At 33.0% G+C, this 24,564-nt stretch overlaps 3 protein-coding genes across 5 annotated transcripts; 2 read left to right on the forward strand and 1 right to left on the reverse strand.

The window, feature by feature from the left end:
• The first annotated feature begins 8,991 nt into the window (after positions 1-8,991).
• LOC108329774 (S-adenosylmethionine decarboxylase proenzyme) lies at positions 8,992-11,687 on the forward strand. 2 transcript variants are annotated; one of them, XM_017564148.2, is made up of 4 exons: positions 8,999-9,152; positions 9,743-9,823; positions 9,977-10,129; positions 10,222-11,687. In XM_017564148.2, the coding sequence occupies exon 4, from the start codon at positions 10,381-10,383 to the stop codon at positions 11,449-11,451; it is 1,071 nt and encodes a 356-aa protein (XP_017419637.1). In that variant the 5' UTR covers positions 8,999-9,152; positions 9,743-9,823; positions 9,977-10,129; positions 10,222-10,380; the 3' UTR covers positions 11,452-11,687. The 2 variants fall into 2 exon arrangements, with proteins under 2 accessions (XP_017419636.1, XP_017419637.1); XM_017564147.2 differs by lacking the exon at positions 9,743-9,823 and having other exon boundaries at positions 8,992-9,152.
• A 3,753-nt stretch (positions 11,688-15,440) lies between these two features.
• LOC108327138 (short-chain dehydrogenase reductase ATA1) lies at positions 15,441-16,444 on the reverse strand. Its single transcript, XM_017560874.1, has 2 exons — positions 16,392-16,444; positions 15,441-16,263 (listed from the first exon to the last, which is right to left on the reverse strand). Exons 1-2 carry the CDS (start codon positions 16,442-16,444, stop codon positions 15,441-15,443), a joined length of 876 nt encoding a protein of 291 aa, XP_017416363.1.
• A 3,240-nt stretch (positions 16,445-19,684) lies between these two features.
• Positions 19,685-22,214, forward strand: LOC108326770 (pentatricopeptide repeat-containing protein At3g02490, mitochondrial). Of its 2 annotated transcripts, XM_052873359.1 has the most exons (2): positions 19,685-21,480; positions 21,597-22,214. In XM_052873359.1, exons 1-2 carry the CDS (start codon positions 19,775-19,777, stop codon positions 21,628-21,630), a joined length of 1,740 nt encoding a protein of 579 aa, XP_052729319.1. In that variant the 5' UTR covers positions 19,685-19,774; the 3' UTR covers positions 21,631-22,214. The 2 variants fall into 2 exon arrangements, with proteins under 2 accessions (XP_052729319.1, XP_017415812.1); XM_017560323.2 differs by having other exon boundaries at positions 19,685-22,214.
• Positions 22,215-24,564: the final 2,350 nt, after the last annotated feature.

Raw genomic sequence — 24,564 nt, forward strand, 5'->3', positions numbered from 1 at the left:
TATTCATCATTTACTGTTCATCATGAACTATTCATCAGTTACTATTCATCATTTAAATACCGAACGTCCCATCAGGAGGGAAAGAGGACGAACGCTATCCGCGAGACCAAAAGACGTTCGTCGGATCAAAGACCGAACGCTAAAAGCGAGACCAAAAGACGCTCGTTCGGAACGAAGACCGAACGCTAAAAGCGAGACCAAAAGACGCTCGTTCGGAACGAAGACCGAACGCTAAAAGCGAGACCAAAAGACGCTCGTTCGGAACGAAGACCGAACGCTAAAAGCGAGACCAAAAGACGCTCGTTCGGAACGAAGACCGAACGCTAAAAGCGAGTCCAAAAGACGCTCGTTCGTATTAAAGTACGAACGGTAGAGAAACAGTTACGTTCAGAGAACGAGCGCTCAAAATAATACCGAGCACTATTAGGACGAACGCTCATTTCAAACCGAGCACTATTAGGACGAACGTTCAGCTCAAAACCGAGCACTATTAGGACGAACGTTCAGCTCAAAACCGAGCACTATTAGGACGAACGTTCAGCTCAAAACCGAGTACTATTAGGACGAACGCTCAGCTCAAAACCGAGCACCATTAGGACGAACGCTCAGCTCAAAACCGAGCACTATTAGGACGAACGCTCATTTCAAATCGAGCACCATCAGGACGAACGCTCAGTGTGAGACCGAGCACCAATTAGAGCGAGCGCTCAATCTGAGACCGAACGCCAATTTTGACGAACGTTCGGTACGAGACCGAACTCCAATTTGAACGAACGTTCGGTATGAGACCGAACTCCAATTTGAACAAACGCTCATATTCAACCCGAGCACACGAAAGGACGAACGCTCATTTCGAACGGATCATCATTTGGACGAACACTCAGTTCAAAGCCGAGCATCATTTGGACGAACACTCTATATTTCAAGCGAGCACCAGGACGAACGCTCAGTGTGAAACCGAACGCTAGTAGACTTTAGACACGAGGACGCTCGTCCTCAACAAGGGATCGATCCAAATGAACGAATCCCACTTCTGTTATTTTCATCAGAGAAACCGAACGGTCAGAGACCGTTCAGCAATGAACGTACGTAATTACAGGGGATTGTTTTCTTATTTCATTCCATATACCTTCCAGTTCAAAATCTCATTAAAATCACATGTAACATAGTCATATATCATTTTCATTCCATACAAACGAACGTTCATGCAACTCAGAATCCAATATCATGCATTATATTCATACAATCAAATAACGAACGTTCATACAGGCATACATCAAAAACAGTTAAATTAAGTAAGCTTCCCTTACCTGGAAATGACCGAACGTTCACAGACGCACACAAACGCTTCTCCACTCAAATCCTACTTGCCAACGCTCGTTAATCCACTGTGCGAGCGAACGACCCCAACACCAAAAGTCATAACCACGCTACTCTAAGAGAATAACGAACGTACAATTCAAACATAGTTTTCATGCATGAAGGACGAACGTCAGAGAGGAAGGAAAGAACCTACCAGCATCACCAGCCGAACGTTCTCTCTGGAACTCCTACGCCAAGCGTCCTTCAATCTTGCCGGAGTGTGGAACGGAGGAGGTTTGAGTGGTGGTTCCTTAGAGAGAGAAAGAGGTTCAGGTGTAGAGAGAAGGAGGAGAGAATTTGTGTTTCCGAAATGAAGGAAAGAGGGGTGCGTGCAGAGGGTGGAGAGTATTTCAGAAATTCTCAGATTTGCTTTCCACCCTGCCAGCGCACGTCCGCACTCCGCCAGCACACGTCCGCACCCACCAGCGCACTTCCGCACCCACCAGCGCACTCCACTATGCCTCAGTAGCCTACAACGGACGGTCGTCCACTCCCGAGCGAACACCTGGACTCCACCACGCCGAACGCACGTTCCCACTACGCTCTGATCAGCTTGGCGTGCGACAGCTGGCATCCGTCAGTGGATGCCAGGCGCTGCTGTCGCCCATGTGCGGGCTGAGGTGGCTCGCCCTGCGCCTGCCACGTGGACTCCACTGTGCACGTTTTTCTGAAGCGTGACATCTTACAACTTCTAAATTTCGACACGTAAAAAACATGTGAATTTAGAGAATGATTAATTAAAGTTATATATATATATATATATATATATATATATATATATATATATATATATATATATATATATATATATATATATATATATAAACAAACCGGGTCATTTGGGCTAAGGGCTTTCTTGAAGTTTATATATGACTATGCCCTACCATATCTTTTTCTTTAAAAAAATATTAAGTTTTAACGGATTTTAAAATTTATCGAAGTCTCTGAAAATAATTTTAATAAATTTTGATTAAAGTTTTCGAAAAAAAATTTAACGAATTTTAAAATTTGTTAAAGAAAATTTTTTTATTAGATTTCAAAATCTGTTGAAATTTTTTTTAACAAATTTTAAAGATAGTTGAAGTTTTAAAAAAAATCCTTTAATATATTTTGAAACCTTCGAAAAGTTTTTTAAGAAAATTTTGAAATTTTTTGAAGACTTCTATTAAAAAGAATTCCTTCAATGAATTTTTGTTGAAGAAAAAATTCTTTAACGAATTTTGAAATTTGTTGAAATTTTTAAAATATTATTCAATAAATTTTGAATTTCGTTAAAATCTTTGAAGCTTAAAAGATGAGAATATAAAGTTTTTTGAGTTACAATGAGAAAAACTTTAAAAAAGTTATTTAAGTTAATTTTTTTTTGTAGAGAATAGTTTTGAAATTTAAAAAAAGGTTGGAGGTGCATAGATATATGGTTGGAGGTGCATAGAGATGTCCAAAATCTCTTATCTGGACCTTTCTTTGGCCCAAGAAAAAGTGTGCATTGTTGGGCTCTCACCTCAAAAAACCGGTCTACCAAGATACAATCTCGGTTATTTATCTGTCTGACCGTTCCGTAAATACATTTTTTCCTCCATTTCCAATTTTTTCCCACCCATAGCTAAAATGTATTTATTAAAAAAGAAAACTCCTTTATTATTTAAATAAAAATTGTCACTTTTTTAAATACGTTGAAGACTTTGCAGATTATGCTTCATAGGTAGGTTCTCTTAACAATTTAGTCGGAATATGTTCTAAATTTGTTATTTTCTAGAAGTTGGTAATTATTATTTCAATATGATTTACGCATTAAACATTTCAAAATGACTTCCAAAACTATTTAAATTATGCCATTTAAAACTATAGTTTACATTTTTTCAATTATGCAATATGAAACATTTTTTATTATAAATTTTGAACATTTTTTTATTGCGCAATTCAAAACATGTTAAATTTAAATCATAATTGAAAATTATATTTTGAATTCTAAATTACGGAAACATAGTTATTGATTATGAGACGTGAAGATAATGGCATGTTTTGTTATCTTTTATATCATGGTGTCGAAAAATAAAGCAGTATGTAATTGTAAGAAGAAAAAAACGGTTAACATCTCCATAAATACTATAATCATTGATATGTGATATTCTTTTGTTTTAAGTTAGACAGTCTAAAATGACAATTTTTTATCTTTGAGATTAAGTGAAATAAATTATGGTGTTATAATAAGAAATATGGAATATGAAAAGAAATAACGGACTTTAAAGATACTATAAAACGTGCATCCCGAAAGGAACTGGGTTCATTTATAAATACCACATTGTGACGACAAAATTAGAACCAAATATTTTGCTGCAGAGTGCTCATGCATTCAATTTTTCAAAATCCAATTAAGATCTAATGAAATATATTATATTTATGATCTAAATCTATTTTAATTACATTAATTGCATTTGAATTTGTTCAATAAAATTAAATTGAATTAAATATAAAATTAAATCTATATTGTTATTTAAATTAAATCTCATGTTAGATCAACCTAATAGTTTGATGTGAAATTTACTCTATTCATGTTAACATGGTTTTGATTGGATGTATTATTTAAAGAAATATTCAATTTGGTTTGTCTAACACTAAGTTTGGTTTGTCTAATATAAAAGAGTTTGTTCCTTTTTACACTTTTGTAATTTTTTTAATAACACTATAATATTTTGTCATTTCATACTTTTTGAATGTATACTCGCTAAAAGGAATTTCGAATTATATAATTTAGAACAATTCAAAAATAAAAGTATTTAGGTATTCGATTAGAAGTGAGTCAACTTATCATGACTAGGTTAGGATTTACTTGGATTTATCTAGGATTGGAACAATTTAACTCAATTTTGACTCACGATTCTAATTTTGGACTAAAAAAGTTTAGTCCAACCTTTGGTCTTGGTTTACTTTAAACAACTTTGGCTTACCTAACTCACATCGACCTCGACAAAGGATGATTAGATTCAACCTAAGCCTATGTTGACTTGGCTAGATCTAAGCTTAAGTTAGCTCAACTAAAAAAATGGACCAAGTCAACCCGAATAAACTTAATCTTGGATTGACTTCACACTAGCTAGGCTTATATTAACTCGTCTCAACCTAGACCTAGACTGACTTGACTCAAAATGAGTTTATGTTAATACAAATTGAGTTGAGCCTTGACCAACTCACCTCAACTAGGGTTTGAACCAACTATATTGATTAAGCCCCCAGTGGACTTTGCGTGACAGTCGTGGATCGACCAATTTTAACATAGGTTTGAGTTGAATAAGTTCGACTTAATCTTGACTGACTTGCCTCAACCTGAGCCCGAACTAATTAAACACGACTTAAGGTCGACTTAGGCTTGCTTAACCCACCTCATATTGGTCTCAAACTAATTAAACTCAACCTAATATTGAGATAACTTAACTCGACTTGGGTCTTGATTGACTTGGTTAGACTTGGACTCAGGTTGAATTGTCTCGACATGGTGTTAAGTCAAGGTTGACATGGCTTGACTTGGATCGACTCGACTTAAAATGGATTAAAGTTGGCTTAACTCGACTTGGATCCAAATTAATTGGCTTGACTAAACTTGTCAACTCAATATAAGTTTGGATTGACTCAATTTGATTTTTGACTTATTATACTTAAACAAACATTGATTTTGAGTTTTCAAAATTAAAAAATTATTCAATCTAAATCCAATTAGAAGCATGAATTAAAATTTAAAATAAAATTCATTTCAATAAATTTAAAAATAATATGAATTTGAATAAATATATATTAACTTTCAATTCTTTTTTCAAATTAATTGCCAAATGGTCAACAATAAAAATATAGTTTAATAATTTCATTGGTATCACATTCTTCAACGTAATATTTTTATAGATCTTTATGTGGCACTACATAATAAAATAATAAAACGCTCCTACACTATTGCATGAAAAAAATACTAAAACATGATTCCATTGAAAACTTACGAACAAAAGAAAGCACAATCATCATAATTAAATAAACTCTATCAATATATGTAACAAAAACAACTTTCTTAATTACCTTTCTTAAGAAAAAGGTGAATTAAAAAAAAAAACTTATTCTTATCTATGTTTTATAGATGTTTAGGAAAATACAGGACAAGAACTGAAAGAATAAAGAGAGTATTTTGATTGCATTCAGAAGAGTTGAACAGGTCATTCATACTCATATGGTATATATTCGTTTCAAATTGTGGTTCCACACTTTTTGAAAAAAAAAAATTGGTATTAAATAATCTACTATTTCACAAAATTTACTTCCATAAAAATTTATTTCATGCTTTGAATCTTTCCCTAATCATAAATTAACTCATGAAACATTTAAGTATCAACAGATACATCAATCACTAGATAATGCTTTGTACACATATCATTTACGTAGGATAAGTTTAACAGGAAGAAAGAGAGTTGAAAGAATGACAGATGGGTCAGAAATATATAGAGATGATATGGAGGATATAAAATTTATAGCGATGTGGGATCATATACATGCAATGTGGACGGGATAATGGATCCAATCCAATTCAGAAGTGAGAAAGAAGAAGCAAAGGCGATTCGATGTGGGACAAATGGCAGTGCTCGACGCAGAATAAAACATCCAATTCAGTGAAGAATATGAATTATTATGAGGCCAAGGGAACCAAAACCACTTTCTTTCGTTCTTTCTACGTGACTTGCGTTTCGAACATGCTTCACAAAAACGCACACGTATCCCGCCACTACTCTTTTCAAATCGCATCTTTCCTCTCTTTTTCTTCTTCTTTCCATTTAACTCCCTATAGTCTCATTAATATTTCTTACTCTCTTTTTTCAAAACATATATACATATAAATTAAAGATGAGGTAAAAAATCAAACATCATAGTGACTTCTTTCTTTGGAATAACATTTTTTTAATAATTTTCAACATATATTTTGATTTCTCTATCATAATCTAATTTTAAAATTAAATATATTCTTTATCTCATTCACGAAGTTTTTATATTTTTAGGAAAAATATTAATATGAATGTTACTGTTTTCTTCTTTTCTTTATTTTTTTTCCAATATATCATAATTAGTTTACTAATTTTAATATTAAATATATTCTTTATCTCCTTCACGAAGTTTTCATATATTTTAGGAAAAATAATTAATATGAATGTTATTGTTGCCTTTTTTTTCTTCTTAATTTCTTGTTTTTCTACCATAATTAGTTTACTAGTTTTAATATTAAATATATTCTTTATCTCCTTCACGTAGTTTTCATATATTTTAGGAAAAAATATTAATATGAACGTTATTGTTGCCTTTTTTTTCTTAATTTCTTTTTTAATTTATATATATATATATATCAATAAGTGAAATATATATATAAATTATCTTCGAAATACAAATAGAAATCTAATTAACAGACATATATCTTGTTTTATTTTAGTTTTTAAAATCTAAACGGTTTAATATAACTTTATGATCTTATCATTTTAAACAATTTAAGTTTAAAATATATATATATATATATATATATATATATATATATATATATATATATATATATATATATATATATATATATATATATATGGGGTTTGCTAACGCGCGTACGCCTGTTTTTCAGTTGGTACGTTTTAGGAATGTGTACCGGGTTTTAGTGGACAAAAATATCCTTATATATCATGGATTTTAAGTTTTAAGGTTAAGGGTATTTTAATAATTTTCATTCTCAAAACTAAAAAAAAAAAAAAAGAAACCCCCAAACCCTTACTCACCTCTCTCATTCCTCTCAACCCTTTCTTTTTCATCTTTTTCACTCCAATCTTTTCTCTGTCATCCCTACTGTAGCCCCAATCAAAAAAATAAAAAATTTCTCTCAACCTTTTCTCTTTCATCTTTCTCACTCCAATCTTTTCTCTGTCATCCCTACTGTAGCCCCAATTGAAAAAATCAAAAATCAAAAACACTTGTCGTTAAACCATCTAACAAAAAAATTATTTTATAATGAGTTTTCATCTTATAATTTTTGTCTTATCTAATTTTATCCAATTTTCACAAGCATAAAAGAATTGGAAATTGACCTGGAAAAAATCAGAAATACTCGTTGTTAAACAATTTCTTACAAAAAATGATTTTATAATGAGTTTTTATTTTATGATTTTTGTCTTATCTAATTTTATCTAATTTTCACAAGCATAATGACATCAAAGGAATTTGTAATTGGCCTTGAAAAAAATCAGAAACACTCATTGTTAAACAATTTCTTACAAAAAATGACTTTATAATGAGTTTTCATTTTATAAGTTTTGTCCTATATATAATTTTATCTAATTTTCAGAAGCATAATGACATCCAAAAGAATTGGTAATTGGCCTGGAGGAGTTTTTTAGAGATGATGATTCTGCAGATGATGAAATTAGAGAGATTAGTGAAGATGGTGAAATTGAAGAGATCTTGAATGAACCTTTGCCTGAAGGTGAATATGTCAATGACTCAACTCTTTACAAAAGCAAATTGTTTAAAGGCAAATGTTTTTTATTTTTTCAATTGGAACTACAGTAGCGATGAGAGAGAAAAGGTTGGAGTGAAAAAGATGAAAGAGAAAAGGTTGAGAGAAATTTTTGATTTTTTTCGATTGAGGCTACAGTAAGGATGACAGAGAAAAGATTGGAGTGAAAAAGATGAAAGAGAAAGGGTTGAGAGGAATGAGAGAGGTGAGTAAGGGTTTGGGGCTTTCTTTTTTTTTTTTTTTAGTTTTGAGAATGAAAATTATTAAAATACCCTTAACCTTAAAACTTAGAATCCATGATATATAAGGATATTTTTGTCCACTAAAACCCGGTACACATTGCTAAAACGTACCAACTAAAAAACAGGCGTACGCGCGTTAACAAACCCCTATATATATATATATATATTATATTTTTAATCTGTATTGACTATAAAATACTGGTTGAAAGGAATTATCTTCTAAATACAAACAGAACCCTAATTAACTGACATATATCTTGTTTCTTTTAGATTTTTATCGCAATCTTTAACGGGTTAATTTAACTTTATGATCTTATCATTTTAAATACTTTAAGTTTAAAATAATTTATATATTATAATTTTAATCTACATTGACTATAAAATACTGGTTGAAAGGAATTATCTTTGAAATACAAACAGAACCCTAATTAACTGACCTATATTTTGTTTTATTTTAGATTTTTAACGCAATCTAAACAGATTAATTTAACTTTCTGATCTTCTCATTTTAAATACTTTAAGTTAAAAATAATTTATATATATTATAATTTTAATGTGTATTGACAATAAAATACTGGCTGATTTATACGTTTGAAAGGAAAGAATAAAATTGCAGGACTGAGTATATTATAGTGTTAATTTACTATAATTTAAAATTAACACCACCTTTAAAAAGAAATCCATATATTCTATAATTAATCGAACGATAAAATTAAACATATTATTCGTTTGTTTAGCACGTAAACCGAGATTCTTTGCCAAATTTATCGGAGGAGGATATAAACCGAGATAGAAATTCGAGGGGTACTATCGTAATTTCCATTCACCTCGGCTCCTATATAAGTTTCATCTCTCCTCTCCGTAACATCCCAACGATTTTGAGTATAACCAATAACCAAAACCCATTTTCTCACCAATTTCGCCCTTCCTTGAATTGTTGAGAGAATTTCATTCGGAATAATTTTGATTTGAAGTGCAATTTCGGGAGGGGATATCAGACCACTTCATTAGCCTCCATTGTATATACTGTAAGTATCAATTTCTTTTCTTTTTGTATTTTTTTTAAAGATTTTTGTTTATATTTTGAGGTATACACTTGAACATGGTTCCATTTTCAAATGAAGTAGTGAATTGAAAGAGAGTATACGGAATATTTTTTCTGATCTTAGTTTTGTGTTATTGTATCCAAACCTTTTTCCCGGTTACAAATGTCAGGTAAACCTTTTGTTTTGATTTGAATGTGTTTCTGGTCATGTTCTTCAATTATGTCAGAGTTTATGGGGACTGGAAGGAACATTTTTGGGTTTCTGGCTTTTAATATTGGGGATGATTTTTTATTTATTTATTTTCTCTCCAGTTTTATAACCTTTTCAGAAGGATCAATGTTCTTCTGTTTTTGAATAGAAAAGATTAATTATCTTTTTTGTACCTAAAAGAATATCTCAGAAGATTTAATCTTTGTATTTTTTTCTTATCACAGACTACAAATATATTTTTCATCAACGATATAGAGATTAAAAGCATCTTAGATTTTTACAGGAACAGTTTAGAAACGAATTTTAAAATAAAATTATACCGTATCCTTGGAAGAGTGATCACCCTGTTGTCTGCATTTCAGGGAACAATTTTTTGACTTTTTAACAACACATTCTAGGCCTGATTGTGGAATTTGTATTTATTTGTTAAACTTGATGAAAGGGTACGCCACGTACATGGTGAATTTGTTAAAGATTGCAGTTTTGCCTTCGTTTTATATGTTCATGTTCTTCTAACACAATAAAATATTATAGAATCCATGTTTGTACAGGATTGCTAACGTTCTGTCATTGATTTTGTTTTCTTCTTTTGTCAGAAAGGTCTGAATGATCTGATGGAGTCCAAAGGTGGCAAGAAGAAGTCGTCTAGTAGTAAATCCTTTTTGTTCGAATCTCCCCTCGACTACATCATTGAAGACGTTCGCCCACACGGTGGAATCAAGAAGTTCAGATCCGCTGCTTACTCCAACGTAAATATTTATTCTATTTATTTTCTGATGATTGGATTCAGACATTTAGTATCCAACATTATGTTTGACACTCGAACTTTTGTCTATTGCAGTGCATCCGCAAGCCTTCCTGACTTTCCCGTTGTTCTGTGACATAGCCCCCCCGTCTTCATTTTGTCTCCTCTTCCTTTTCTTTTTCTTTTTCTTTTTGTCTCCCTTGTGTTTTTGTTCTCTACCTACACAGCAAAAGTTTCCTTTCTTTTCTAGTCAAGATGGCAGCCTCAGCCATTGGTTTTGAAGGTTACGAAAAAAGGCTTGAGATATCGTTTTCTGAAAATGGGGTTCTTGCTGGAGGATCAGGTCTGCGAGCATTGTCCAGGGACCAATTGGATGAGTTTCTAAAGCCAGCGGAGTGCACTATTGTTTCATCGCTTTCAAACGATTATCTTGACTCTTATGTTCTGTCGGAGTCAAGCCTGTTTATCTATCCTTATAAACTTATCATCAAAACTTGTGGGACTACCAAATTGCTTCTGGCCATTCCTGCAATTCTCAAGTTAGCTGATTCCATTGACATTTCTGTGAAATCTGTAAGGTACACCCGCGGAAGTTTCATTTTTCCCGGTGCACAGACATATCCTCATCGTAGCTTTTCAGAAGAAGTCTCTGTCCTTGACAGCTATTTTGGGAACCTCGGTAATGGTAGCAAAGCTTACGCAATGGGCGACCCTTCAAAATCACAGTTATGGCACATCTACTCTGCAAGTTCTCAAGCAAAAGAATCATTAGAATCCGTCTACGGCCTTGAGATGTGTATGACTGGTCTAGACAAGGAATGTGCTTCTGTATTTTTCAATGAAAATACATCTTCAGCAGCTTTGATGACTGAAAATTCTGGCATTAGGAATATCCTTCCACAGTCTGATATATGTGACTTTGAATTCGACCCTTGTGGTTATTCTATGAATGGTATAGAAGGGAATGCAATATCCACTATCCATGTCACTCCAGAAGATGGTTTCAGTTATGCTAGTTTCGAAGCTGTTGGTTATGACTATGATGACATGACTCTATGTGAACTTGTGGATAGGGTTTTGGCATGCTTCCGTCCAGCAGAGTTTTCTGTTGCTCTGCACATTGACATGCATGGTGAAAAGCTTGACAAATTTCCCTTGGACATCAGTGGTTATTACCGTGGAGAGAAGAGTATTGAAGAGCTTGGAGTGGGTGGTGCGGTTATGTACCAACAATTTGTTCAAGGCGATGGCAGTGCGTCTCCCAGGTCAATTCTGAGATGCTGCTGGAGTGAGGATGAAAATGAAGATGAAGAAAGGGAGATATGATTGCTTCTGGTTTTTTGTGTTTTGCTGTTTATCTTTAATCTGTGTTTTTACCTAAATAAATTTGGGGGTTATGATCTGAAAGTGAAGCTACAAATGTGCTGTGTTGCTTCACTTGCTAGTTTGTTTGCGTGATTCTGCTGATGTTTCCTTACAACTGCCAACTCTTATATGAGGGCATTGCAGCTGTTTATTATAATGGAAGTATAATAAATGAATAAATACTAATTTTATTATAATTATAATTGTTGAAGTTTCTTATTGGTGAGACATCATCAATTCTCTTATTATTGTTGTTGAAGATAAAATAAAAGAACTTATTGAAGTATTATATTACGGAGTTTTTTTTTATTAATGATAATATATATAGTATCTTATTAAGTTGAAGAGATGATATTTTTAATGCTCAGAGGAGAAATTACACGAGGCTTATCATCCTTAGTGAGAGAAATTTGGATGCACACAAACGTAAAAAAAATAAAGAAGTTTTGAAAATATATAGTTTTACTCATTATACTAAGATTTTTATAATAATACTAAATTAAAAGTGTATTAAACGGAGATATTTTCAGTTGATATGATAAATCAATGTGATAATAACTTGTTTATCATGCTTATTGAATCTATTTATTTATTTTTATGCAATAAATTTTTGTTTATTTGATAGACAATTTAGGATTTATTTTTTTGGACAAAATTATTACCTTTTCGTTGAAATTTTTGTAGAAAAGTGGAAGAAAATTTCACAAAGTCATTTAAGACTATCTCATCTAGACAAATGCCCTTGAGAAGCTACTTTTGAAGTTGTTAAAAGCTACATTTAACTCTCTTTTTCATTGGTGTTGGAGGCAAATAAATCTCATTTTAATGTATTTTTTCTTTGAAATAGAAATATGTTTCATGACTCAAGTTTTTTTTTTCTGTATTTCATTTTGCATGGTTGATTATCTATAATTTTTCTTTTGTATCTAACGATTAAAAAATGCTTTTAGAACTTGGTTTTAAGTTGAACAACTTCAATATTTGATTCTAGACATAAATTTATCATCATTTTAAACACTTATTCAAATATGATAATTTTTTATCCTAATTAATAATAGAAACTTAATTTAGTAGTTTTAAATAGTTTAAATTTAAAATTTATTACAACTTGTTGGATTTGTATGAACTTTGTTTTTATGTTTTGACCCGAATTAATAAAAATACACGTTAATTCAACACACTAAATTCCTTGAAATTTAATATTTAAAATTTTCAATTTATTTTTTTGTTTTGTAGCTTATTAAGATTTACATTAACAATGTAATAAAATAAACTCTATTTAAGTAATGATACTAGCAAAAGGCAATGAAATTTTTTGTAGAAAGAAAAGTCTTTACGAAAAAATTACTCCCATAAATATTTTTGTTTAAAAGTAACTATTTAAATTTATATTTTATGATAGATGAGTAAAAATATGTCAGTCCAATTATCTTGTACTTCTCTTTATTTCCATAGAAATTCTATGGTGCCATTGTATTTTAACGGATAAAAGATTTTTTTTCTCAACTCTTAGGTTATCTTTTTTATATATAAAACTTAAATTTATTTAAAGTATACATTACAAAAATTCAATGAAAATAAATCTATGATAAATTTAAATTATTAACAAATTCTAAAATTTTATTTATCAATGAATTTGATTAACGAATGTATTATCGATAAAAAAAACTCATCAATAAATTATATCAATAAATAAAATATTTAATACGACAAGATGTTATCAGTAAATCTCTCAGTAACTATTGATGAATAAAATTTATCAAAAATCCATCGATAATTATTGACAGATAAAATTCATAAATAAATATTTTAATAATTACTTATAGTAAAAATTTGTGAGTAAAAAAAACTATAAATTTTTCGCCCTCCTTTCCCTCTCTTCACGAGCTACATTGTTTATTTATCTCTCGTAAGCCACTTCTACCACACTCCTCACGAGCCATTTCTCGTGAACCAAAACTCATCTTCCCACACTTCTTCCATTTAAGCTTAGTTTGATGAAAACCCTTCGATAAGAAGAACCATCGCATGCTGCACTTCAATGGATTTATTTGACATTACATTTCTATAACTTTCTTTTCTTCTTTTTATATATAGCATTATTGCTCAATTAAATAATTTCAATCCCTATAAATTTTTTAAGTATTTATGAAAAAAATTACAAATTTTCCTTTTAACCATGCTTTAATTTGCTTCCGTTTTTACCAATAAGTAAATCATGCTAAATAATGTATGAGAAAAAAGTTTTACACATGAAAAAGGGAAAATATAAGAAATCTAAGTCTTGCCATAATTGATATTTTAGTACGAAGAAATAGGAAAAACCAGACACCCACTTAGGTTACACTCTTTTTTCATCTTCAATACATTCAGATCAAATATATATTAAATTCTTTTTTTAATATGTACATGTTCAATATCTTTTTAATTTTCGTACGGTGAAATTGAAATTCATTCCTGTTCTTTTTGTTTCTAAATTTTAAAATTGATTTAATATATATTTATTTACTTTTAAAATTTAAAAATAAAACTGTATTAAAATTTGAATAAGAACAAATTGTTAACTTAACGAGTAAAAATATATTTATTTATTTAAAATATTATACCTAAGTTATCTAAATTTTATATTGGAATATTTTCACAATGTTAATTAATCAATTCCATCCTGTCTGTGGTATATAGTTTTCTATCAGATCAGCCACAACGTTCAGAAAATGTCACTGAATTCTCCAAAACTCTCCTGATCAACAGGTTTAAAGCTTCTCCTGAAAAGCAGCACAGCCCAAAGAATCCTTCTAACATAAGCAAATCTTAGGAATAACTCACGTGGCCATCGAACATGTAGTAGCCAAACCTCAAATAACGCAATTCTTTACGAAACTTGCATATATAAATATCAACCGTGTAGGAACTAATCTTCATCTCAAACTACAATCATTCTTCATCTTCACTCATTACATTCAATTAATTCCTTGATTACATATTACAGTTCAAAATATGGACCCCCAGCAGTTGAATTTCGAGGCTGGACAGGCTCAGGGCCAAGCTCAAGCCCAACCCCAACCCCAAGCCCAACAAGCCCAAGCTCAGGTTTTCTTACTCTCCATGCAAATTTAGTCTTTTGGGCTTTAGGGTTTATATGTAATTTAAAAGACCATATTTTTTTGCATGTACAGCAGGAAAAGACTAACAATTTGATGGACATGGCTAGCAATGCTGCTCAGTCTGCTAAGGAAACCATGACAGAGGTTCCAATTTTTAATTCATCAAATTGAATGCTTTGTTATTGTGTTAGTGTGTGAAGACTTTGTGAACATCACGCATCTAAATTTCATTTATTGTATAATCAACGCATTAATGTAAATGTTTTTCTTATATTGTATGTTTAGGCTGGTCAGCAGATGATGGCAACAGCACAAGGAGCAGCTGAAGCTGTGAAGAATGCAACTGGCATGAACAAAAATTGAATTGATTAAGAGGGATGCACGGATCCTGATCATTCAGTTTCACTTTGATTTTGTTTTTCCTTTTCTGTATTGCTCGTTTCTTCTTGTTCTGAGGGCATTGTTCAAGAAATGCTGTAGTTTAGTTTTTGTTTTGAGTGGTACTCCCAAAAGAGAACTCTATGATGTAGCTCTCATTTTATTAATCAATAAATTTTTTCTTAGCATAACTTAATACTTCTAAATTCTTATCATGATTAATGAGAAATTAAACATGCGGTTATTCCAATAGTTGATTATATAACAAGACTAATCGCATGAAGTTGTTAGCAGAGTTTGTCAGAAATTACAAACAACTGTTCACACACAGCTTGGTTTCTGTAGAAAAACTTAGTTTTTTTCGAGAGTGAGGGGAAGAACACATTGAAGTATGCCATAAACAACAAAGAAAAAACCTATATATTATTCTGGAGTAAAATTTGAAGAACTATATATAGTATTTTCTCCTTAAATGATTATTTTCTCATCTTTTTTAGGTTGGTACATGTAACTCATTCTACTATCAGCATTTGTGTATCCTCCATCTACACGAAGATTGTGTGCTGTTATGAAACCAGACTCATCACTAGCCAAAAACAAAGCAGCTTGTGCTACATCTTCAATGGTTGCTCCTCTCCCCTTCAGCAAACTTGCCGTTGTCCCAATAAACTCATTCAAACACTGAGGGGTAAGATCAACATTAGCAAACCTTTTGAAAGCACTGAGAAGCATCTCAGAGGGAATCCCATGTGGTGAGATGCAGTTAACACGAATCAAATGCTCTCCCAACTCACAAGCAGCACTTCTCACCAATCCATCTATGGCTGCTTTTGTCATGGTGTATCCATGCAAGGCCAAACCACCCATTACGGCTGCAACACTAGAAGTGCATATGATGGATCCTCCTCTTTGACCTTTGATCATTGCCTTTGCAGCATGTTTGATCCCATGCACTGTTCCATGAAGGTTGGTGGAAAATAAATGCCTCACTTGATCCATGTCAATGGTTGTGATGCTTCTTCCCTCAGGCCCTCCAATTCCAGCATTGCTGAGCATGATGTCCAGATGGCCCTTCCATGACAGTGCAAAGTTAATGGCAGATTCAACATCATCTTCCTTTGATACATCACAGTGTATGTAGCGACCGCCTATGGACTCAGCCACCTTGGCTCCTACATCATCAAGCACATCAGCAATGACCACATGTGCTCCATTTTCCGCAAACAGCTTAGCTGCAGTTGCACCAATTCCTCTTGCACCACCAGTTACCACTGCCACCTTATCAGCTAGTCTTGACAACAAATCAAAAAGATGGTTAATCTTACATTCAGTTGAAGTTTCTGATTCATATCACATATATATTACTATTGATTTAATGGAAAATATATGAGATTATCAGCAAGATAACTGTGTGCTGACCTTTTTGCTGATGGGTTTTGAGTTTCTATATTCTGATTCATGTGTGGTTCCATTTCACTGATGTAATATTGTTTTATGGATCTTTGTATTCAACACTTAAATATTGATCATGCTTTGGTCCTGGTGTAACATGCTTTTGCTGCCTTATAACCACTACTCAACTCCCTCCTTCGTATTCGTAATATGTTCTCTTCATGAATTCCATGTTTATTGTTCAGCTAATTTTCATTCAGATCTCATGTTTCCGAGAAGAAAAGGAAAACTCATGTCATGGAGTTAAACAGAATATGTATATAACATCATCAAAGGAAGGGAAAAATGGTTATTTTAATCTTCAAAGATGTTTTTATTTACTATCAAATGAATAAGGGCTTTGTTACCAAAATACTCAAAAATGGATCTATATTACAAGAATAGACAAATTCAATTTAAAATACCAAAATGGAGAAGTCGTGGGGCCAAAACGACTTCAAATGAAGAAGTCGTACCCCTTGCACGACTTCACACTCTTCATTTGACCAGTGGTGAAGTCGTGAACCCCAAAAACGACTTCTGGATCCTCTAATCGATTACAAAATCTTGATCGATTACACAATGTTGAAATCGTGACCCTCCTGCACGACTTCAGTGTAGTAGACAAAAATGATACTCGTAATCGATTACTACACTTCTGTAATTGATTACCAGTGTTTTAAGTGTGGAAGAACCACCCTGGTAAGCGATTACAAGCTTGTTGTAATCGATTACCAGTGTGTTTTGGTTGGTTTATGAAAATTATATGGCAGTTTACATATTTTATTTATTGTTTGTGTTATACGAAAAAAGAAATTGTGGTTATTATTTAATGAATGGAGACAAATTTGAAGAAAAGAGAAAAAAAATATTAATAAGAAATATCAATAATAATATATTAATAATCGATTTGATTACAATTGGGTAAGATTAAAAAATAACTAATGACGAAATTGACAATTTCTCTTATGATGACCTTCGTTGCGGCAGTAAGTAAGAGTCTTTTTTTGGCTTATCTGGATTGGATTGATCCATTTCATTATGAATCCTATTTGTAGATCCATTTCTTAATCTTACCCAATTGTAATCAAATCGATTATTAATATATTACTATTAATATTTCTTATTAATAACTTTTTTCTCTTTTCTTCAAATTTGTCTCCATTCATTAAATAATAACCACAATTTCTTTTTTCGTATAACACAAACAATACATAAAATATGTAAACTGCCAAATAATTTTCATAAACCACCAAAACACACTGGTAATCGATTACAACAAGCTTGTAATCACTTACCAGGGTGGTTCTTCCACACTTAAAACACTGGTAATCGATTACAGAAGTGTAATAATCGATTACCAGTATCATTTTTGCCTACTACACTGAAGTCGTGCAGGGGGGTCACGATTTCAACATTGTGTAATTGATTAGAGGATCTTGTAATCGATTACAGGATCCAGAAGTCGTTTTTGGGGTTCACGACTTCACCACTGGTCAAATTAACAGTGTGAAGTCGTGCAGGGGGGACACGACTTCTTCATTTGAGGTCGTTTTGGCCCCACGACTTCATATTTGGTAAAAAATTGTCCATTTACGTAATATGCTAGGCAAATATGTCTAGTTTGGTGCAAAAGCCAATGAATAAGTGTTACAACAATATCTTCTATACATCACATAATTTAAAAAATTTAAAAGAGAAGTTTGAAGAATATAATTGCTCCATTAATTCCTTGGAAAATAATAATTAAAACAATGCAAAGGAGAAAAATATTATCTTTCCTTATTTTTTTTAAAGGCACTTGAGTGACATCAACATTTGTTGATAAAAAAATATTCATAAAAATTGATATCTGTAACTTTTGGTATTAATATATATAAATGTTAATTAGAATATTCTGACACTGTAATGAATTTTTTAATATAATTTAATTACCGACTAATTAAGTGATTAATATATATTAAGTGAGAACAATATTGATTGATATTTAATGTTTTTTTATAATGGAAATACTTTATTTAAAAAGAATTATAATTCAATAAATTTAAATTGTTTTGTATAAATAAAATGAAACTAAATAATTTGAAATTATTTTAATATATATTTAATATACTCAAACATAGGTAAGGATATGAATCGCGCACACGACGGATCCTGACTGAGATGTTCTCATTCAAAGTCCTTGATGAAAACAACAAAATAGTCAATAATGAACTTCTTGTGGTTGATGAACTTGCTCCAACCACTGGTGAAGAGGTGTTGACATGAAGGGATTGGATTGAAGGATTGGCTCGGAAGTTGAGCAGAGGGAATATAGAGTTGGTACTCATGATCTTCGTAGTTGGTTTAGTTATTATCATTGTTCTTCTAGTTGTTGTGATGGAACAAAGCCTGACAAAGACCTCATCGAAGAATGAATCAACGGGCAACAAAACTTTGTCATCTAGCTCAACACAACATTGTCCGACCATCAAACTCGGTAACACAACTAGACTATATATTGTTCAAAGGTGTTATAGTAACATAAAAGTGATATTTTTTTCTCTTTATTTGTTCTCTCTTCTCTTTGTTTTTTTCTTTCTTGTAGGTTGATACCTTATAAAAACAACACATAGCAAGGAACGAGGGCTAGGAGGAACGAAAGGAAAAAGAGAGTGAATGTGACGAAGAAATATGCTCCATATTGACTTTTAAAAGTAGTGAACCATAAAATGTAGCTTTAGGATGTGCACAACGACGTCTACACATGCTCGTCAGATTTTAAGATTGCCACCAAAAGATTTCAACGATTATTGTGACATAGGCATATTGAATTGAACTTTTTTAATATTGATAAGGATTTTAGATATAATAATGACATCGAAAAGTGTTTTACCATTGGACGTCAAAATATTATTGCTAAATTGAAAATTATACTTAGTACAGAAACAATCCGTGTCTCTATCATTTAATAGCATATAAAGATTTAATTTATATTCTATCTAATAAGAGTAGTGGATAATGATACCATCCTTAGAGTTCCTTATTGTAAATGGACTCCAAACCCAAATATTTAAATTCAAATGTTATCAATTTTTCATGCTTGTTTAAAGACAAATATTCACTATCCGGACGAACCATAGCTTAAAACAATGCTTTAGAGTATATTCATCTTTAATAATCTTTAATGCCATACATGGGGTGCAAGTGGAAAACATGGGTGCAGAAATCAGTTCAATAGTAGGCTGACTAGCCCAAATTTACAATGACCAAAAACAAAAAGGTTGCTTCTCCTAAAACCCTAGTAACTGTTACTCTCCCTTTCTCTTAGTTTCTTCCATACACTCAAAATCTCGATCAATCAGAATCTCACGATTCGTTCATTTGCAGAAATGAGATACCAATGGCGTCTTCTTCACCATCTTCTCCGTTCTCGTCCCCGCATTCCCAATCACTCTCAGGTACTTTCCTCTTCCTCTTCCATTTCCCGTCGTTTAACCGTAAATTCCTCCTTCCCGCTAAACCCTAGTTTCCGTCGTTTCTCTTCGGAACCTGTTCTCGCTCACTCCGATAACGACCACGTCCTCGTCGCCGACATTTTCTCCAAACATGCGGATTCCGACGACGTGAAAAACCTCGTCGATTCGAATCGCATTTCGATTACTCACGACGCTGTCCTTGCGGTTCTGTGGAAGCTCGATTCCAACGTCGATGCGGCGCGGAGGTTCTTCCAATGGGTTTCGGAGAACTATCCCGAGAAGTTGAGCTCCAAGTGCTACAACTTGATGCTGCGCGTTTTGGGGACCAATGGTTTGGTTAACGAGTTTTGGGAGTTGGTCGATGTAATGAAGAAAAAGGGGTATGGGGTTTCCAAGGGCGTGAAGGAGAGAATGTTGGAGTGTTTTGAGAAGGGTGGAATGAAAGGTGACTTGGCGAAGTTGAAGGGTTTGTTTGATAACTCGAATGAGAAGAACTGTGCTATAGTGTGTAGGATTGCGAGGAACAATGTGTGGAGTGATGATGTTGAGAGGCAGATTAAGGACTTGAATGTTGGGTTCTCCGGGGATATGGTTAAGATTGTTTTGGAGGGATTGGCATCAGAGCCGGCTAAGGCGCTGATATTTTTCCGGTGGTTGGAGGAGAGTGGGATGTTTAAGCATAATGGGGAAACTTACAATGCAATGGCGAGGGTGTTGGGGAGGGAGGACTCGATTGATAGGTTTTGGAAGCTTGTTGGGGACATGAGGAGTGCTGGGTTTGAGATGGAGGTTGAGACCTTTGCTAAGGTTTTGGGGAGGTTTTGTAAGAGGACAATGGTAAAGGATGCTGTTGAGCTTTATGAGCTTGCTATGGCTGGCGCAAATAAGCCTTCGGTTGAGTGTTGTGTCTTTTTGTTGAGGAAGGTTGCTGCTGGGAAAGAGCTGGATATGGATTTGTTTTCGAGGGTTCTGAAGGTTTTTACCGGAAGTGGGAATTCGTTGACTGATTCTATGGTTAATGCTGTGCTGAAGTCTTTGACCAGCGTTGGTAGGACTGGAGAGTGGAACAAGGTTTTGAAAGAAATGGAAAACTGTGGGTTTGTTGCTGGTGGTAATTTACAGAGTAAAATTGCCTTTAAACTTAGTGCTGCTGGTAATACGGAACAAGCTCATGAGTTCGTGAATAGAGTTGAAGCATCTGGGTGTAATGCAGATCGCAAGACATGGGAATCTTTGATTGAGGGGCACTGTGTTGCCGGGAACATTGATAAAGCTTTTGATTCTTTTAAAGAGATGGTTGAGAAGGAGGGGATCACTTCGGCAGGCTATACTTTTGATGTGTTGATGAATTCACTTTGTCAAACGAATAGGGCAATAGATGCATGTAAGATTCTTTGCCGACTAGTGAATGAAAAACAGCTAAAACCCTGGCATTCTACTTACAAGCTGTTGGTAACCAAATTATTGGTTCAGGGAGGATTTGCAGATGCTTTGCCAATTTTGGGATTAATGAAAACCCATGGATTTCCACCTTATACTGATCCATTTATTGAACACTTGTCAAAGAGTGGAAGTGATGATGATGCGGTACTGTTTCTCAGGGCAATGACTTCAAAGAGGTTTCCGTCTACATCTGTGTATCTTCGTTTGTTTGAAGCCTTCTTCAAGCACGGAAGGCATGTAGAAGTACATAATTTCCTTTCTAAATGTCCACGGTACATTCGAAATGATGCAGATGTGTTGAATCTCTTTTATTCCATGAACTCTAAAGAAGCTGCTTCTTCTGGTATCGTGACTGCTTAAGATTGCGGAATATATCTTGTGTTGTACTCTTCAGAAGAATGTGCAATTGCAGTTGTTCGGAAATTTTGGTGAGTGCTCATTCTTTTTTGCTTCATTTAAATTATTGAAAAAAGGGTTGATTCTTACTTTGAATAAAGCCAAACAAACCAAAATTTTTGACATTCTATAATCCCCCCATGCAACTTGTATTTCACATGCAAATCGAAATTCTTCTCTCCGACATCATTATTAAGGACACCAAACGAATGCTTTGCTTGGTGCTTTGACAGCAGTGGACTGTAGTTCGATGCGTCCCGATTTACACTGTCTTAATAATGTACATTGTAGATTGAGGTGATACATATAAGCAACAATATAGACATGAAAAGCTTGCAATTTTTTCCTCTTTAGATTTACTTCTGGATGTGTTCAATGCCATCTCAATATTTCTTAACAAATTCACATGCAATGCTTCAGTATTACACACTTATTCATTCAGTGCTCTCATCAGCATTGTAAGTGGATTGATGCCTTAGATATAATGTAAGCTTCATTTGTTCTTGGACTGCAACACGATCAAGAGTTGCTAAGCTTGGTTAGTTGTTTCTAAGATTGGTTTGTGCTCTTGGCCACTACTGACTATAATAAATTCGAGGACGGCAAAAATATAGCACTATTTGAACCAAAGCAATAGACACTGTTGTGTTTTACTTCGTAGTTTGTTCATTTTCTAATAATGTTACAGTTTCGTCCTGTGAATTCGGTGATCTGTATCGTTTAAGAATAACTATTAATGGATTTTCATTACCGTTGCCATGATTAGTAATGGATTTTTTAAGTACACATGATGTTTGAAAATGTGGAAGGCATTGGTGTCCGTTTCTTTTTTCTAACCATAGCTGATTTGGTCCGAAGTGATGTACAAGGTGACGAGAAAAATTTAATTCATAAAATGGTGAAAAATGTGACGATAGGATGTTGAATTCGACTGCTAGGAAATGACGGCTTTAACCTTCAATTGGAAATGACGTCTTACCCATTATAACTCATTTCCATACAGGTCCATAACTATTAACGGTCACAATTTATTATGATTAAGGAACATTAATTTAGATGTACCTCCGTATTCCGTCTTCTAACCATTACTTTTGGACATTCTTGTTGCAACGATAAAGTGTAGACTGGGTCCTGTTTTTATGGTTTCATATTGGGCCTGGCAAAATTTAGACCCACTGGTAGATCGCTTCAAATCTGGTGGGTGCGTTTCTTATAAAAGGCATTTCCTTGAGGACGAAGCAAGCTTTTTTCCCTTTTATTGATTTGCCTAAATAGAATGACATGTCAAACAACTCACACCATTAATAGTAAGGCCATATCATATCAGTGACAGGTTGCATTAATGTGAAAAGTACATGTAAATAGTCCAAGAATTGATACCAGGAACAGCAACCGAAGTGTGGTGTAGGTAGATAGAACTGTATGTTGAAAAAAAAATACCTTTTTTAATTTAATCCGGAAAAGAATTAAAATCACTCGTATTTGATTTAATATTTTAATAAATCACTAAACTCTTCATGATTTCCACAACTTACGTGATGTACTTGATTAGTTCTAACGTTCAGTTCAATTTTCCGAACTAATAGGATAGTAATACGAAATATGAATACTGATTACAACAACTATAAATCCTTATCTTCACCAGTTATAATGCCCAAATTGATTAAAGGACGATAATGATAAATTAGCAATACAAGAGTAGCAAATTAAAGCCAGATACGAGATCCATTAATGGAATAGATAGGTGAAAGAATGACGATAGCTTAAATATTAGAGACTTAATTAGGAGGGTGGTGATAAACAATTAGTAATGCGTATGGTTATTAAGAAAAATAGTTGGAAAAGTTTAAGTACAAAACTAGAAATTAATAGTAATTTTCATTTTATAACAAAGTATAACTAGGTGACAAAGAAAGCAAAATTGCTTTCAGTGAAATTTGTCGACAAAATCAATAAGAAATCAAATGTATTAGAAGTATAAACTTTTTTGGTGGCTGGTAATCGTCCTATTTTCTGAATGCTTCTGACGTCTGAGTATACACATACGAATCTTTCTTTGAAGTTTTCAATTTTACTTTGTGGATGGTCTTTACAAGAAACGTTTTTCACTTAAATGTAAGATAAATTTGGGATATTAATAAGAGTAACGGTAACGTAACCTATTTTTACATTTACTTGACACAGATAAAATGATAATAAAAATATAAATTTTTGTATTTTTTTAAAAAAGAAGAAAATAAAAAAAGAAAATTACATGAGAGAAATTTAATTGGGACATCACCTCAATGTTATGTGTTCAATTATTGTGTCATTTTTCATGTCCCCAACCATGTTTCTTTTGACAGCAAAAAAAGAAAAAGAAAACATGAAGAAGGTATTGCCAACTAAGAAAGACGTGTGCGTTTGTATCTTTTCCCAACGACGGACCACCCTGTTTCTTGTAGTTCCAAAATCAGTGACCTAAACTATGTTCCATCTTATAACCACAACCGCATTCTTCCTTTCTTTCAAAGCAAAGTAAAACTCTACCCTTTTCCTGCTACCCAACACTTCCAGCAGAAAAATTGAGCCTCACTTTGATAGTACAACTAATCACTGCTTCCAAAACTAACGTTTACAATGTGAGTCTTTTATAATTTTTTTAACTTTCTCCCAACATTGCCTCAGAAAAAAGGCATAATTCGGTTGGCCATCGCACCCTTCCCTAACAAAAGGAATGTAACAATAACCATACAAAATAATAATGACTGGCCGGAATGAAGTTCCTCAAATTGTCAAACGCCAATGAAAAATTTGATTTACTTGCCATCATATCGATGAAGACTTTTTGAATAGTTTTGAACATGTTATTTAAACTCAACCTT

The sequence above is a fragment of the Vigna angularis genome, chromosome 2 (assembly GCF_016808095.1).
Source record: "Vigna angularis cultivar LongXiaoDou No.4 chromosome 2, ASM1680809v1, whole genome shotgun sequence".
In the NCBI taxonomy this organism is placed as follows: domain Eukaryota; kingdom Viridiplantae; phylum Streptophyta; class Magnoliopsida; order Fabales; family Fabaceae; genus Vigna; species Vigna angularis.

Bases quoted from the DNA above. Each gene is read 5' to 3' on its own strand.
- LOC108329774 (XM_017564147.2), top strand. From the start codon at position 10,381: ATGGCAGCCTCAGCCATTGGTTTTGAAGGTTACGAAAAAAGGCTTGAG.
- LOC108327138 (XM_017560874.1), bottom strand. From the start codon at position 16,444: ATGGAACCACACATGAATCAGAATATAGAAACTCAAAACCCATCAGCA. The intron at 16,264-16,391 runs GTCAGCACACAG...TTTGTTGTCAAG, and splicing joins CAAAACCCATCAGCAAAAAG to ACTAGCTGATAAGGTGGCAG.
- LOC108326770 (XM_017560323.2), top strand. From the start codon at position 19,775: ATGAGATACCAATGGCGTCTTCTTCACCATCTTCTCCGTTCTCGTCCC.